Consider the following 18,720-nt stretch of genomic DNA (forward strand, 5'->3'; position numbering starts at 1 on the left):
AAACTTTCCGATCCGATACGAAGAAACTTTTTTTTAATAATAGGACATACCGTCAGATCTTAGTTGTTGAGCCAGTCCCAGGATTCGTCGTCATCCTTCTTTTTGATGACTATGTTCTTGATGTCGGGCGGAGGGCTGCGGATTCCAACTTGTGACAGGTCGTTTTGCGCCTGCGTATTATTCCGGGCTGCCACTGTATTCCAATGCGGCTGGGTTTGCTCGTTCCTGAATACCATTTTGTACATATTTTAGTTTTAAATAGGTATTTTTTTTTAATAATATAGCCTCGAGTTTGCCGCAATCTCACCTGATGGTAAGTGGCGATTTAGTCTACGGTGGATCACGCTTAACTAGCAAATGCCTATTCACTCCAGTCTAAAGGCTCTTAGATTATGACGACTTGGAAAAACAGACTAAGGCAGACAGTTCCAGTCCTTTGCCGTTCGCATCAAAAAGAAAGTTACGAGCGCGGGACAGTCCTCGGAGTGATTTTTTACCATAAGAAAAAAGTATTGATTAATAGAACATGTTACAGTAACTATACAAAAACAACCAATAAAAACAAAAATGAAAATTACTAAAAAAGAACGAAACACTTCTTCTTAAAAAGAACAAAACGAATAGAAATTAGAATGTCAGTCGAAAAAGTCATATGGCGGAGGTCGTCCTCAATATATGCCTTTCTTGGTACCACCAAAAACTTGGCCATTGGTGCCGATTCTGGCGAACAAAAGTCATTTAGTCTGACATGTTTAAAAATATTGCTGTTCTTCACTTACTATGAGTGTAAGATAGAGCTGCCAAACTAAATTAAAATTAAGTTGGCCTCTACCAGAAACGGCACCGTTGACCAGAATAGCTTACCATTGAGAGTAGGGCTCAGAAGTGGAGCTCTTCATAGCGCCGTAGCTCTGCGACTGGTACGGTCCCGAGTTGCTTCCGCGGCGCATCTCGTTTGTCCCGCCCAGCGAGCTCCAGCCCCCACGGTTGTTCACCTGGACAAACAGATCATACAAGAATACCAATCCCCAAAATCGGATCATCGCAACAAGATGGTTCATAAAGGACGCAGAATAAAACCTGACCAAAATCCCTCCCGACCCGTGGTACAACTGCGATGTCCAACTGGTTGTACTACGGAGAATTTACTTCTCTACCCACAGTTCAACTCTTTTTTTTTATATTTATGATTATATGATCCGTGGTACAACGGTAGAATTATGTCCAACTGGTTGAACCACGGGGATAAGATGATCATCGTGTAAAACAAATGAACGTCTACAAAACAAATAACTATCAAGTGATTGGTGCAATAAAGGTGCAATATTTTTTTGTTCCAGCTGTAGTTGTTCCATAGATACATTTAAATTTCCCAGTAGTACAACTAGTTGGACCAAAGAAAGAACAACTCACTCCAGTTGAGCCAGTGGTAAAGATGTTTAGAACAACCAGTTGAACTATGGATAACTTTACTTCTCCGTAGTACAACCAGTTGGACATCGCAGTTGTACCACGGGTCGGGAGGGACCAAAATTAGCTTCGATTTGCTCGTATCTGCTTTTATTTATAAACAGTGATCTGAATTTGTTATGTGATGGATGATCTTCCACTACCTGAAGTACATTTCCACATGGGTTTTGTTTGGATTAAAATTTTTGTGGGTTTACCTTCTCGGTGACAGTAGAGGCCATTTCTGAGACCTTCTGTGTGGCGATGCCTCCGTAGCGCACTGCGCTTTCAGTGGCTGTCCGTGCCGCCTTACTCACAGACGACGCAAAGATCGACCAGCCCTGGAATTGACACATTTATACATGTATAAAAAATACTCCTCTCTGTGATGATGTAGAAGACCTCTGATGAACATATTCTTTCTTGCTTTCGTCTCTACTGCTGCACATAAGCCTATTATCCAGCTGGGTAGGTAGTTGATTATCGTATATGGCCAAAGCTGTCCACCTCAATGTTTATCCACAATGCTTGAAAATGTCAAACGTGGATTAAGAAAGAAAGAAACGTTTATTATAAAGGGACACCACAGTAACAAATATAAAACAGATAACAAATATCTAAATATATAAAAGGAGAAACTGACTGACTGACATATCAACGCACAGCTTAAACGGCTAAACGTAGGCACTTGAAATTTGGAAGGGACGTAGCTTAGGTACCGTAGAGGTGCACTAAGAAAGGAATTCCCGAAATTCCCATGGGAACGGAAATTAGCGGGAAAAATCCTTCCACGCGGACGAAGTCGCGGGCAAAAGCTAGTATAATATAAAACACGGAGTAACACATAACTTAGAATCAAAACACATAATAAAAACAACATACACGAGAAATACAAATAATTGAGTGTATGGACTGGTAATGATGGTGGTGGTGTCCCAATATAATGATTTTGATCGGCTGCAAGTCGCAGTCAGTAAGTCATGATCGTTGCTCCATTTCCTATTTTATTAATTTGTTATAGAAGGACTTTTCTGGACTTAGTGTGCCACTTATCCATATTTTTGGCATTCACACTACGTGTTTTTTAGCCCAGAAGATTTTTAACTACGTAAGTTAGATCTAATTCGAACATCTTTCACCAAAAAGGCTTTCTTTTGTTCTGGGTTAAAAAGGCCACATCGATGCAATTCATCTGAAAAAGCAATATTGCTTGCAACGCAAATGTCAAATCGCAATATTTAACATGTTGCCTTTTTACCCCCTGGTTCGTTCTTTTGGCGATGCACGTCTGTATCCGGTGTTCGCTAAAGAACAATTGAACAAATCGGACCCAGTAGTTTTGTAGTTTCTTCAGCTTTATTTGAAGGAGGTAGGACGGACGGGTAATGGTTGAGTCATACTGAACAGAAAGCGGCCACGAATTCGATCTTGTCGTCGCGTTCTACGTTCACTGTGCTGTACTGCGCATATCTATCTAAAGTAGGTAATACAATACAGGGATCGTGGAACATGAACGCGTGAGGGAGCGACGTTCAAATGCGTGACCGTTTTTTGCACAAATACAACCCTGAATCGTTAGAAAAATGACGTCATAAAAGTTTGTAAAGTCACTTTACCGTGGCAAGTGATGCTAGAGTGTTGTCGACCACTTCGTTGCCGCTATGCATCGGCGACATCGGCGTCGACTGCGATTGTTTCGTGTTGCCAAAGCCGGTGTAGCGGCCACTTCCGTACTCGCTGCTGAAACAATAAGGGCATTCATTCTTTGGAAGACAACTTTCTATGGCATTTTCCCAATGAGAAGGCCTATTCTGGAAGTATAGCAACTCTTATTCCGATTTCGACTTACTTTAGGACGGCAATGTAAGTAAGCGAGAATAGTAATGTATTTGTGAGGCTGTTGTCGTATCTTTTGAGATTTGCCGCAGATAGTATTAACTACTTGGCCGGACAAATGGAAAGCGCTGAGGGCTCTCACCCGGTACAAAATTTAAAACAATAGGCCTGAGGGTGCCCAGTTGGGCGCGAACGTCGGCTCAGGACGTCGTCTAAGAGGAAGATTATTTGAAAGAATTAATCGATCCGATACTTTTCAGTATCGTCTTTGAGACTTTTGAGAAAAGTGAATGTGTAGTTTTTGATAGAGATTAGAGTATTAGCGTTGTTTTTTTATTCCAACTTCGTGTCTCGTGTGGGTTGTGAATTCAATGATCGTAACAAAATCGTACAACCTCATTTCAAAAAGTGCCACGTGAAGTTCTAGACGGTCTGAAAAGATCCCTACGTAACATATTTCATTGATTTCCGCTATTTCATAAAATAGCAGAAAGAAGGTTTAATTCCTAGAAAACTCAAAGGAAAATGTGTGCTTAGAAAAGCTAAGTTCCTTGAAAATATCGAAGACAACTAACTGCGTACGATATTTCTTTGAAATATACGATATATTATGCAGTTGTATTAGGTTTCGTTTACCGGACTTAAGCTGGAAAAGTAGCGTATAATATCTACAATACAGGGTGTTAGTGACGTCGTAACGAAAACTTTAAGGGATGATTGAGACCATGATTCTGAGATGATATGAAGTAGAATTTTCCGTCGCAAAAGTATGGAACAGAAAATAATAAAAAGAAAAACAAAAATTTTCAAGAATTTTCCGACAGAAAATTCTACTTGATATCAACTCAGAATCATGGTCTGAATCATCCCCCTCAGTATTCGTTACGGTGAATACTGAAGGGGATGAAACAGCTGATTATTCTGAGTTAATATCAAGTGGAATTTTCCATCGCAAAAGTATAGAATTGAAAACAATTTAAAAAAGACTAAAAAAAAATCATGAATTTTGCGACGGAGAATTCCACTTGATATCAACTCAGAATCATGGTCTGAATCATCCCCCTCAGTATTCGTTACGATGTCACTTACACCCCGTATATTTTTAGAGATTACATACATAACATCATGCGTATACCCCCGAAAAGGTAGAAAGATAGCTATGTTGTTTGTAGTACTAAACATAACGACCACGCAGTTCAGTACAATTAGTCATTATATTTCAATGAAGATAACATTTTACAACATCCTCAGAGCGCGGTAAGGACTTCTGTCAAAGTACGTGAGCTAGTGTTGTGTTCATTAGCACAGTGATGTACCTATCAGTCGAGATTAGGTCGATTGATTATTTTCTAGTACCGATTCCTTCACGTCCTAAGGCCAGAGACGCAAAAGAAATCTGTCTGAAATAGCATTCACGAACGTAAATGGTCCAACTCAAAAAGTAATAATCAGTTCGAGTGAAGGGATTATTACATTATCCGACCCATCGGGTCCGATGCGTCGGGATCGAGCAGTGTAATACTCATGGGTGGGCGGTACTACAATTTCGCCATACATGTTATACCTACACAAGATGCATTGGGACGAATAGCGGATGGATTAGTCGACCCTCGGCTCAGGGCGTCGTTCGAAATAATTAATCGTCACTAGTGGGCCGATAGCGATACGCGCTAGAGGGAAATCGTCAACCACGCGGGCGTGGTCGACATCAGGATCCGGAAGAGTTTGTTGTCGCGAGTTCATTGGTTGCTTCTATGGCTACAGTCATGGTATAAGACAACCAGGTATGCTCCAAACTGACAGCTAGCATTTCAAGGTCAGCCCAAATTTTGTACTTTAGTAAAACATTTACGTACAGTTTTAATGGTTTTTATATATGTGACAAATAATAGTAATTAAATACATTAGTCAGTAATTCACTTAATTTTCAATAATAAAATTTTCGTCCTTGCAATTTTGGAAATACCAATTGAATGGTAACACTTACGTCATCAAAGGCTGGCAATGGCAGCTTGTCATAGGATTGAGCATACCTGGTGTTCTTATACCATGGCTACAGTAATCGGGTGGTTAGGACTAGGCGTCTATATGTTATCATCATCACCAGCCCATTAACGTTCCCACTGCTGGGGCACGGGCCTTCCCTATAGATGGATTGGGAGATCAGGCCTTAAACCACCACGCGGGCCTAGTGCGGATTGGTGGTTATTAACGACTGTTAATGCAGCCGGGACCAACGGCTTAACGTGCCTTCCGATGCACGGAGGAGTTCGAGATGAAAACTTTTTTTTTGTGGTTACCCATCCTATGACCGGCCTTTGCGAAAGTTGCTTAACTTCAACAATCGCAGACCGAGCGCGTTGACCGCTGCGCCACCGAGCTCCTCTATATGTAGGAAGCATAAAACACATTCTAGAATAGATTCATCCAGTTATACCTACATCACATTATACGGCTGAGAAATCATTCCAAGAATCAATTACTGTTTATGGTTACCCGTATTATGTAGCCCTAATGATCGAACATGTTAGTAATAGATTCGAAGTTAGTCCTAAATAGTTCGAGGTATCCCGAAAGTTTTCTTTTTTGGTGTTTAGGTATGTGCATAAAAGCGTTTTGTATTGTATTGTTTAATGTAATTTACTTCAGAACTGGACGTACTAATGGAAATACAATGTGTTACGAAATCTACTTTTCTTAATTTGCGAAAACATTTGATCATAGAATATGGCTAATGATGTATTTGTAAATATCTAATATTACTATTTATTTAAAAAAATCAAGTGTTTTCTTAATAGAAATTTTGCAGAGAAGATCTACATAAGGTATAGTTTTAACCCCTTTCGGCTTGATACCCCCGTCCCATTACAGCCTGTATATTCATATTTTTGTATATATAACGTGTATTTTGATTTTGTAACATACATAACATAAACAGCCTATATACGTCCCACTGCTGGGCACAACCCATTTTATGTAATTATGGATTTGTGAATTGTCCGAAATATTATTTAAATTTTGAATTATTCAAAGATTTCCTACGGTGCATAAACAATATATATAATATGAAAAAAATTCCGCCTTAAATGGCAATTTATTGAATGTCAGACTTGTCTACAGACCGCGGCAAGTATTTCTTAACATTTCAATAGCTTCCGATGAGCCTTCAGAGCCAGGTTGCGAACTGTTCAATTATTCGCATAACCCAGAAAGAGTATATCACTTTTATGCTCTAGTGGGAGTGAGAAAAAACATAGAACGCGTCCAGCTGCTTATTTTCCCGCGTACCTTGTAGTCCATCCATCCATTCACAAGCTTATATCCCAATTGGGGTAGTATAATTTTATATCTTACTAATAATAATATTATATATGTAAAAGGAGATCATCGGATTTCGGCCCAGAAGTGCCGGCCAAAAAATATTTTGCTATATTCCGCTATATCTGATCCGTCTGAGCATTTATTACTATGGCACCAAAGCTGTAGTATCAATATCTTCGATTTTATTCGAATTAAAAAAACTGTATTTTTCATACATTTTTAGTGAAAATGTAAAGTGCCGTGCCGGCCAAGTAACAATAATGGTATATATCCTTAGAACTTATCCGTCTGAGCATTTATTACTATGGCACCAAAGCTGTAGGGTCAATATTTTCGGTTTTATTCGAATTAAAAAAACCTGCATTTTCATAAATTTTTAGTGAATTGAAGCCGGATTGATTGATTGAATTGCTTCGATGTGGCCATTTTAACCCCCTATTGACAGTTACGTACTGATAGCTGATGTTGTTATCCGATCCGCTGATGGGGAAGCTCGCGTCTCCGGCGGAGTAGAGATCGCGTGGCCAGGGGTCTGCCTTCTCCACCGTGTCCGGCTTGTAGTCACTGGGGCTCCACGGACGACCCTCGGCAAGAGCCGTGATCTGTTCAACAAACAATGGAATATAAAATAAATAAATCTGTATACATAATATCGAAAAGTCAACTTCAACTTTATGGTTTATGGCAACCGGTCGTCGTATAGTAGACAACCATTACTGCCAGAGTCAAGTAAAGAAAAGACACTTGTCCATAGAGAATTTTTGATAAATTTATCCAAATTCAATCTAGGAATAAGTATTGTATTACCTGAAATAGGAGAACACGATATTAAGCACACAGACAAAACAAAACATCACAAATGCACACTTAATAACAGTAATTTAATATTTGGTCAGTTTAACAGATAATTACAATTTAATGTCACAAACACTAGTCAGTCTAAAATACCGCCCCCTCTCGTACCCGGTTCAAAGGTGCCCTTTATACTGGCCGCGTTACCGCGCACTATTGCCAAGGAAACCTGTTGAACCAGGAACGAGCTGGCGCGGGGGTCACTACCGCGGTCCCTCAAGCGCCTCCCCAAAACACGAATAAAATCCTTGGCCGCCGAGCACCACACACCCGAAGTCTCGACGGCAAAAGGGACAAAATCGTGGGTCCGCGTTAAGTCCCCGTATTTCGCCAGCTTTTGGCTAGCGGCCCACTCGGCAGCTGCCCCTGCGGTTCGAGTAGTACGAGGCAGGTGCAGGTGGAGGATTTAATGTCACACTTATGTATATTTACAAAATAGTTTTATGAAAGGCGTGTTAGTGTATAAAAGCAAGGATTTCATATTGATGGACCTGGGAATTTTCGATGGCAGGATATCATACACTGACTCACTAACTCATCGCGAAATCTTAGAAACTACTGTCATAAGCCCCAAATTCTTTGGACTTAGATGCTCACTTAGATGGGATTTTGCGAAATTCAACCCGTAAAGGGGGTAATAACGGGTGGAAAAGTTAGTATGAAACTTCAATAGTTATATATAAAAGAAGGGTTTCTTAATTACCTACTAGAAATTCTTCTAAATTACTAAAATTACTAGAAATTAAAATGTTTTTTTTAAACAACCCGTAGAAAGGGGTGAAAATTGTGAAATAGGTGGTGTAAGTCTGTCGACATATTTTACACGGCGACATAAAACACTACCCGTGCAAAGCCAGGGCGGGTCCCTAGTATCATATAAAACAAAGTCCAATACGGCTACCATGCGCAACGTGATAAAATTTTGTCACGGTCATTTTATCGATTCCGACGGTATAATTATGTCGATTGGCGATTGGTGCTAATATGTGAATCCAAATAAGTTATGTCGTTCTGTCAAAACACGAACAAAATCACGTGGCACTCATGTTAGGGAAAACACAAACATATCGATTTCAACAATCGATTTATTGAATCGATCGATAATTTTATTGCACATGTTAGTCCTACTGGAAACCACGGGCGATCTAATTGTGAATTTAAACTCATAAAGTATGGAGCCCGACACGGGATTCGAAACCAATCAATATCATTGGACTATATTGTTTTAAGTTTACGCGGTTATTATCATACTCACATCCCATATCCCGTAACCCATCCCATCCCCATCTCATCCCATATCTCATGTCCCTATTTTAAACGCGGTAAGAACCCGTTATTATGTGTTTTAATTATCATTGGACTAATGAGGATCAACGAGACTTTTCATTTTTCAAACATCCCTAATGGAAATAGAAGTAAAGCCCTAAACGTCTGTGTAATTATTTTTAACATACGACTTATAATTCCCGAGTTACAATTAATTGCAGCTTCTTTTCCCCGGCTATACAGGTTGTGAGAAGCTGCAGTAATTTCAGGCGGATGACACGTTCGTTATATAAAACTTGACGATTCAAAGTGTAACTATGTTACCTAGTGAATAAAGATATTTTTGTATTTGAATTGAAATTCGCTGGGCTCTGAATGCCGCAGATCTAATAGGCTCCTGACGTCATATCACCCAATTCAGCCGCAGAAGCGCGTACACGCGTTTTCATCTCGTCGTAACCTTTGAAATATTTGTCCAAATTACGTACTGTAAAGGACGAAGTTTATCTACTCTACATATCTTAAATGCTAAAAGTATTTATTTTGATAAGAATTATATAGTTACTACAAAACTCGCATTCGAAATATAATATTTTTTTTTATTTTTTTTTACATAGTATAAAACAAAGTCGCTTTTTCTGTCCCTATATCCCTATGTACGCTTAAATCTTTAAAAGTACGCAACGGATTTTGATGTGGTTTTTTTAATAGATAGAGTGATTCAAGAGGAAGGTTTATATTTATAATAACATCCATTAAATAGTGGATAAATACTGTGAGTTGAGGTTTTTAATGTGATGTCGTAAATAATTTCATTTTTTCCTCAGCATTGAACCCGAGCGAAGCTGGGGCGAGTCGCTAGTACACAATAAACAATAAACACACACTATCGTGGTTTTTTTTGTAGAACTATTACCCGCGTTACAAATGATGCGCATTGATGTTACAAGTTGTACCTACTAAATATATACAGATTATATTAATATTTTATATTATTGGGTTCCATACTGTAATGCATGGTTTTCGCTCCCTCGCTGATGTAATGCTCAGATGTGTAACATTACACACTACACATTACAGATTGCGCACTGTAATACTCCGATTTTTCTCGGTAGGGGAGCACCCTAATAGGTTACACGGTAAGCCGATCCGAATCCTAAGACACTGTGACTGTTTGTGGAATTCCTATCTGCTATCCTATTCGCTAGAAGTCTTTGTTTGCACAATATCAGGCATTGGTATCAGAATCAAAGGAGGTTAATTGGCACAGTAACATATTTTTTCTACGCTATTCTAGGTACTAATAAAAACAGAACGTGTAAAGTCTAGCTCACACAGACTCACGCTTTCCGATCCCCGGGCTATCATCACCTTTGAGTGCATTGGGCTTAAGTGTATTACTTCTTCTTATCGCGTGGGTTGTGGTAGAATACCAGCCTCATCAACCCTGATGCCAGGGTTATAATTGAGTCACCAAAGGCCCCTGACATGGCTCATGTAACAATTACTCACTTACATCAGCAAATAATAACCGGGACCAACGGCTTAACATGCCTTCCGAAGCACGGATCATGTTACTTTCGGACAATCAGGTGATCAGCCTATAATGTCCTAACCAAACAAGGGATTACAAAGTGATTTTTTGTGATATGTCCCCACCAGGATTCGAACCCGGGGCCTCCGGATCGTGAGTCCAACGCTCAACCACTGGACCACGGAGGCCGTAAGTGTATTACTGAAACTTCATTGGAACTAATGATGATACACACGTTTCGAAATCAGAACTTGTTCTGTTTCAAGTCTGTTTTTAATTATAAATCTATTTCTGGCGCATTTGAAATTGTTGCTAAATATTAATCCTTCTACACTTCTACAACGAAGGCCGACACTTATTTTCAATCATCTAGTCGACAGCGATCACTGCCACAAGCAAACCGCAAGTTCAAGGGTACACACATCCTTATACGCTCCACAAGTGTAGTAGCAAACAAATTGTCTGATAGCAATTTATATTCCTGGACTAGATGCAGCAAACAATGCGTACTTCCGGTTTATGCTTCTCTGAGACGTGTATGTGACTGTATACTTTGATTGAGCACTAGATTGACGCTGATTACCAAGCAATCTATCAGTTAGAGTCCGCACTACCTTGATGCATTTTCTGCCGCACAGTTAATATACCGCACAGGTTAAGCCTGTTGTTATGATTGCGAGATACGAGCTTGCTACACTTCGCGACATAGACAGTGTTGAAGCGAAGTCTCCTATCTCCAAGTTCTACTAATACATACATAAACCCACTGCTGGCCACAGGCCTCCCCTCAATCAACCGGAGGGGGTATGGAGCATACTCCACCACGCTGCTCCACTGCGGGTTGGTGGAGGTGTTTTTACGGCTACTAGCCGGGACCAACGGCTTAACGTGCCCTCCGAAACACGGAATCATCTTACTTTTTCGGACAATCAGGTGATTCAAGCCTGAAAAGTCTTTACCAAACAAAGGACAGTCTCACAAAGTGATTTCGACGATGCACAGTGTGAAATTTAGGGTCGATTGCGGACATGCATATTTTAATCGTCCATCGTATAGATCCAGTGACGACCTTCAACTTCTGGAAAGAAACTACATCTCTATTAATTTTAGTTTTGAAGTTATTTTAAAACTCGAGAAAACTCCATAGAAACCATAGAAATGCGCTATTTCGTTTAAAATACATGATTTTGCAATGTTATAAATATAATTTTGTGCATAGGCATATTTCACGGTATTACATAATAAAAAAATTACAATGTGTAAATAACATTATTAGTTTTGAAGTAATTAAAAATACCTATTTTTGATGACGTCAGCAAATATTTATATACCTCTATAACTGATACACATAGCCCCATGGTTACTTCCCCGAAGTTTTAGTCCTATCCTAGACCTATCGATTAGAAATCTTAGATAAACATGTCCGCAATCGACTCTAAATTTCACACTGTGCGATGTCCCCATCGGGAATCGAACCCGGACCTCCAGATCGTGAGCCTAACGCTCTAACCACGGAGGCTGTTTACTAATAATAACTCGCATTTCAAACGGCTCAAAAATAACATCTGCCGGATAAAAAAATCTTAGTCGTGTTTTAAAAGGTTCTTGCTAGTAAGGATATATTTATTTTGTACACAATATGACAGACAAAAGGAAACAGAAGTTATCTGTAACTTTCTTCCAAATGACCAACGTGACGAGAGAGATTCTTCTCAACTGTTAACATAATGCACAAGTATGCAAATGCAGCTCTACTCATTCTATGTTTACTATAGTCCATTTCAGTAGATAATTGAATTGTAAGGGTACTCCAATAACTCTTAGAATGTCTGAACACAAATCTACACGAGAAACAATAGATTATCAATTGTGTCTGGAATCTCTACAACGCAGCGGTCACAGATACAAACGATAGTCTCCCTCATGTTCCTAAAAGTATTGCTTTCCTACAAACGGATTAAAAGATTAATATATATACACGTTACAACAACAACTCATTATATATACACGTTTCTAAAAAGCTGTTGATATCTGATTACGAAGAACGAAATGTAATTTAATGAATGTCGATGCAATCTATGCATGTAGTATTATGATACCACATGCATAGATTGCATCATTAATTAAACACATTAATTAAATTACATTTCGTTCTTTAGGAATTCAGATTAAGCCGCCGTACATGTAGGGATAGCAGTACCGGCACTGAATTCCCGGTACCAGCAAATACACAGTATCGGATATACCGGGAAATTCGAGAATATAAGCTATCTCCCATAGCAATTTGATTTACTCATTCTGGGACACCCTGTAGATACGTTTAATAACTACCATTCGGAGCTTTTTAATAGTTACTTACGTGTACTTTTGTTTCTTTTTTTTTTAGTTTTAGTAGTATAGTTTTAATTATTTGTAATGTTAAGATTGAGGAGCTCGGTGGCGCAGCAGTAAACACGCTTGGTCTGCGATTGTTGAAGTAAAGTAACTTTCGCAGAGGCCGGTCATAGGATGGGTGACCACAAAAAAAAAGTTTTCATCTCGAGCTCCTCCGTGCTTCTGAAGGCACGTTAAGCCGTTGGTCCCGGCTGCATTAGCAGTCGTTAATAACCACCAATCCGCACTGGGCCCGCGTGGTGGTTTAAGGCCCGATTTCCCTATCCATCCATAGGGAAGGCCCGTGCCCCAGCAGTGGGGACGTTAATGGGCTGGTGATGATGAATGTTAAGATTAATAATATTTACTTGTTAAGTTTGAAATATTTGTTAAATAGTTTTTAGATTGTACCTGTTATATAATTTCATAAGATTTAAATATAACTTACATAATGTACTATGTGTGTCTCTTTCGCACATTTTACTACTACGTACTTACTACAGTAGAAACAAAAATATTCTCAACGTGGACGGGTATAATAAGGTTGAGAACCTATGTTCTGTGTTGCAGTAGACATTTGATTACCACAAGGATGGCAAACCAATGCCACGCGTGCCACTGGTGGCCGGCAAATTCTGATTACTAAATAAAGACAGATCTAAAACCAATGAGAAACATTTTATTTTTTCTATTTAACTTATTTATGAATTTTTAATCAAGAAAAAGTAATAATAAGTCCGGGATTTTATTGCGTTTTTCTATGACGCCATAGTGTGCATTTTCTTACAAATTCCATAGTAATTTCGTGTTTTGACGTTTCGTAAAAAGTAACTGATTGACTAGTTGGAAACTAGCCTATTGATTGTCGGCACGTGTGATCGTTTTTTGGACAATATGGCACGTACATGTGTAATGCTTCACCAACTCTATATTAACATATAAGGGAGCTGGTTCTAATGCGACTATTTGCCCCTTTGGCGACACTAATTCAGTTTCCTATGACCGCCACACAGCTTACATGCACAATAATCAGGTCGCGGTTTCGAACATAAATACGTATAAGTTGCGCCTCGATCAATTCCAGTGCAAGTACCAGAAGCTTGGTTTGGGGAGACTTTTCTTAAAAATGTTCTGCAGTTGTTAGACAAAACATGTCAAATTTTTAGGCCTGTGATGTTTTTTGGGTTGGTGCTTGAACCTCTTTGCCCCCGAAATCCGCTTCCCCTTCAAGGAAAATCCTTTCCTATTTGATAAAACGTCTCGGGAAAAATTAAGGTACAAAGTTCAATCAATGCAGTTGAGCGTTCAGATAACGAAAGCAAACAAATTTTAACTCATACGCCTTGAATAATGATAAGCTACCCACCTACTGTACTACCTACTCTTTTTAATGAAACTACGACGAAAGTAGCTACCCTTTGAAGTGTCAATAGCCGGGTTTTACGTCCCCTTTCGAAGCTCGGAGGAAAATGGAAGCTAGTAAACGGTCACCTTTTCAATGACTGACCACTCCCGACATTTACTTTGATGGTCGTATTAATCCACAAGCACAACCGGGCTATAGGTCTCTCAACTCCAGCACCCCTACAACCAAATGGAAGCGAACCAGCTCAGTATAACACCCACTTCTCGCTTTGTTTAAAGACTCATGTAATAGTGAGCGAGCCTATTGCCATTCATCGGGCACAAATCCTGGAATTCACGTGATATCAATTATCTGTAATCTAAGTAATACAAATATCATGGACTGAGAAAATCACAAATGTAGATGTATTAAAGAGAATGAAGAAGAAGAGGGAAGTTTTAGCCACATTTAAAAAACGTAAGATTGCATATTTCGGGCACATACATAGATACACCAGATACCGCATATTGAAGGAAATTTCGACGGGAAAATAGACGGGAAACGGGGAAGGGGTAGAAGGAGGATAAATTGGCTGGATAATATTAAGAAATGGACTGAAAATAAGGACGCAGCCGCGCTCTCCAGATTGGCTCAAAATAGGGAAGTCTTTGCGGTGGTGGTCACCGACGCCCGATAGGACATGGCAGTTTTAGAAGAGAAGAAATAATACAGGTCGAATCCATGTTGTTTAGACCTGGAGCCAAGATTAAAACCCGCGTTGACCGAACCAGATTCTCCATATGCTCAGAAATGGGACAATTCTAGGTTGTTTATGAAGAAAGTGGTACTCAATGGTTGGGACGTATATTAGGTTAAACATAATCAAAGAAAGAAGAATAAGCAATACCAAAGTAGAAGAGTATCAGCAAGTAAATTTTACATTTAGTGTGGTATTAATAAACTAATCTCAGTTTCGAGACTGCTCTCAAGATCACGTCAATGTGACAATTCTTATATAAAAACAGGGACTTGAGCATGATCTTGAGGGCAGTGTCAGCTGAGATTCGTTTATTAATACAACCCTTAGTTAAACAGCGAGCAGAGTACATACACGAAGCGCATGAAATTCTCAAATCCCAGTATTGAATGAAGAGCAGCTGCCGAAATTAATTATCGGACGGCTTTGACCATATATCGGGTTCGAATTCGGACGGTAACCGGCCCCGCAATACATTTGATTTACAGGCAACGTCGTCTGCAACAAACAGGCAATGCAACGTCAACCTATACGACGTGCAATCAGCAACAAAACCAAGGCAAATAATTAATTACTTCTCACTCAAACCCAAACCGGGAGCTCTTTGTCGGATGCAGAACACGAATACAGTGTAAACGTACGCGTCCTGTCCACTAGGTACTAATCGGGGCGAACACTGCGTGGGCATTTCTGAATTACTGTGTGTTCAATTACTCTTTAGAAACGTCAAAATCGAAAATGTTATATGGAATGCTGAAGTTGTGACGTCATCGATAAACGTTACAATACAGCCATAACCAGTCATTGTTGTCTATGAGTTATTAAACAAAAGAAATGGCTCCGGCCTTCGAAAACAATTTATTGAAGACAGAAAACAAATTCAAGATATCACATGAAGAAAAATTTCATTTGACCAGGCTGTTTGGCTATGTTCCTTTGCCTGCTCCTTCTCGGGGCAAATTTAAACAAAAAAAATGTCTATGAGTTATAATAAAATTCGCAAATATGACAAAAGGTAAAATGGGATTGATATCGGTCATCTTATAGACTGGCTTTTGTTTCCAGGAGGGCTAACATGCGCAAAGTGATAAAATTATCGATCGATTCAATAAATTTTGTCGAAGTCGATAAGTTTGAGTATTCCCCTAACATGTGTGCCTTGTGAATTTGTTCGTATTTTGACAGAACGATATGACTTATTTGGTTTGACATATTAGCAACAATCAACAAAACGACCTAATTATATCGTCAAAATCGATAAATGAAACCGTGACAAAATTTTATCACGTTGCGTATGTTAACCCTACATATTAGCATTTTATAGCATTTGGTGAATCTCAAAATTTCAAGTTTGGTGGCGAAACTTCATATTATTTTTTCGTGAAAAATTGGGTTCCGACATGAAAAAGATCCAAAAGGATCCTCGGTTCCGACATGAAAAAGGAATTTTTCAATTCCCAATTTCCCCAATTTTTCACGAAAAAATTATATGACAGTCGCCACCAAACTTGACACATTTTGAGATTCACCCATTTATTTTTGACCCTAGCCAGTTGTCATCTCCCTAACTTGCCAATTTAGAGAACGCAGTTTTATAAGAATCAATGCAAAGCAAGAATTCTCGACGTTACGTAGTCTGTTCCGATTCAGATGCATCAGGCGCGCATCTTAGATAGGGGCCTTTAGGAGCGGTATCGAACTAATGATGATCCAGGAAATATTTCTAGCAAGGACACTGGCTGCTTTTCTTTTCCAAATTGTACTTTCTTGTACTCTGGTCTTATCTGCCGAATCTGCCTAAACGTTAGGTTACAAAGCCTTTTTAATTTGGGAACATTCCCTGGAATGGGACACCGCTGTATCGAACGCGATACTTATCGCGTCAAAATCATAATAATCAAAGAAAAATCTACCTTAACTATACCGTGATAGTTTTTTTTTTTTTTTGATGTGACTTATTGTAGATTTGCCGCAGATGGCATTGGCCGGACAAATGGGGAGCGCTGAAGGCTCTCACCCGGTACAACGTTTAAGACAACAGGCCTGAGGGTGCCCAGTTGGGCGCGAACCTCGGCTCTGGGCGTCGTCTGAGAGGAAAAATATTTGAAAGAATTAATCGACGCTAGTGGGTCGAAAAAGAAATACTGCTCTCCATCGTGATGAATAAACATTGTCAGTGGGGTTAAAAAGCCACATTGTTGCTATGAGGATAAAAGCTGCCTATTTCTCCCATCAAATGTCGCTACTGTTGAGTGTTCTTAAATTTTATCAATTCCCCATACTGTCTGACTCATCATCATCAGCCCATTAACGTCCCCACTGCTGGGGCACGGGCCTTCCCTATAGATGGATAGGGGGATCGGGCCTTAAACCATCACGCGGGCCCAGTGCGGATTGATGGTTATTAACGACTGCTACTGCAGCCGGGACCAACGGCTTAACGTGCCTTCCGAAGCACGGAGGAGCTCGAGATGAAGTTTTTTTTTGTGGTCACCCATCCTATGACCGGCCTTTGCGAAAGTTGCTTAGCTTCAACAATCGCAGACCGAGCGCGTTTACCTCTGCGCCACCGAGCTCCTCACTATCTGAGTAAACAGACATATTGTTTTGGTTATATTTTTACGCTATAACCCTTTGTGCAGCGTTTAACTGCAAAATCATAGTGTTATATTTATTCCCTAAGGATAGGAAAGAAGATAACTTAGAAAAACTTATTTTCAATCAAAACTGCCTTTCTACAACTGATGGCTGTTTCCTTTTTCGTAACTCGTCCTTCAGACGGGATACACTCCACGTCACTCCACATTTAATAGCAATTTATTACGAATTTTAGCTGGATAGTATGGAGAACTGTCAAAATTTAGGAACACTCGACAGTGCGGCCGCCTACATTTTATAAAAGTAATATAAAAGTAAGTGCGCAAATTTTGTACTAACTAGCAATATTAGGGTCTTCTTCTTCTTCTTCTATCGTGTGGGTTGAGAGGTGGAGTACCAATCTCATCAACCCTAGTGTCAGGGTTACTATTGAGCCGCCAAAGGCCCCTGACATGGCCCATGTAACGACTACTTACTTACATCAGTAAGTAGTAACCAGGACCAACGGCTTAACGTGCCTTCCGAAACACGGATCATCTTACTTTCGGACAATCAGGTGATCAGCCTGTAATGTCCTAACCAAACTAAGGACCACAACGTTAGTTTTGTTTGTGATATGTCCCCACCGGGAATCGAATCCAGGAACTCCGAATCGTGAGCCCAACGCTCAACCACTGGACCACCGAGGTCTAAAAATACCTACTTGGTATAATAACCGAAATCTATACGGACAAAGCCGTGTGAATCACCTAATTGTCCATAAAAGTAGAATGATACCGTGCTTCGGATGACACGTTAGGCCGTTGGTCTACTAGCCATTAGCCCAAACACCTCCACCAACCCGCAATAGAGCCGCGTGGTGGAGTATTCATAACCCCTCCGGCTGATTGAGGGGACACCTACGCCTAGCAATGGCACAATATTATACAGGCTGTTCATGTTACGTATAGCTAGCGTACCTAATTGGGTCGTCGTCAATACGTACCGTACGGCTATTTATCGATTCGACAGCTGAACCGTATACGGGTAGGTCACAAAACAACTGCTACCTTTAAATTTCGTCATTTAAGACGAAATTAGCTAGTTATAATCTAGTAATCTATATAATCTAGTAATCTGGAAAAGTGAGTTTAATGTGTTTTTGTTTTTACTGATGTTTACTGTGGTAACAGATGTTTCTAAAAATTGTACTTACCTATCGAACGCAATGCATACCTACATACTCATAGTGTAAGCGAACTAAAAAATCTAATTTACCTACCGCTTGTTTCTTAAGTAAAATACATTGTAACTGTCGTTATTAAGAAATAAATATCTTTAAACTGAAATTTCACAACTACTTGGCCGGATAAACGGAGAGCGCTGAGGGCTCTCACCCGGTAAAACATT

General features: G+C 39.7%; 1 protein-coding gene across 2 annotated transcripts in view; it reads right to left on the bottom strand.

The window, feature by feature from the left end:
- The window catches only part of LOC126380131 (ADP-ribosylation factor GTPase-activating protein 1), a 28,606-nt gene that overhangs the window by 5,848 nt on the left and 4,038 nt on the right, over positions 1 to 18,720 (bottom strand). The window contains exons 4-8 of one of the 2 annotated variants that reach the window (XM_050029387.1): positions 7,060 to 7,208; positions 3,066 to 3,186; positions 1,668 to 1,790; positions 865 to 995; positions 51 to 225 (exon numbers count right to left, since the gene is read on the bottom strand). In XM_050029387.1, coding sequence (XP_049885344.1) covers positions 60 to 225; positions 865 to 995; positions 1,668 to 1,790; positions 3,066 to 3,186; positions 7,060 to 7,208 — 690 coding nt within the window. In that variant the 3' untranslated portion in view covers positions 51 to 59. Of the gene's footprint in view, positions 1 to 50; positions 226 to 864; positions 996 to 1,667; positions 1,791 to 3,065; positions 3,190 to 7,059; positions 7,209 to 18,720 lie in introns of both variants that reach the window. The other variant, XM_050029386.1, reaches the window with a different exon arrangement.

This window comes from Pectinophora gossypiella, chromosome Z (assembly GCF_024362695.1).
Source record: "Pectinophora gossypiella chromosome Z, ilPecGoss1.1, whole genome shotgun sequence".
Lineage (NCBI taxonomy): Eukaryota > Metazoa > Arthropoda > Insecta > Lepidoptera > Gelechiidae > Pectinophora > Pectinophora gossypiella.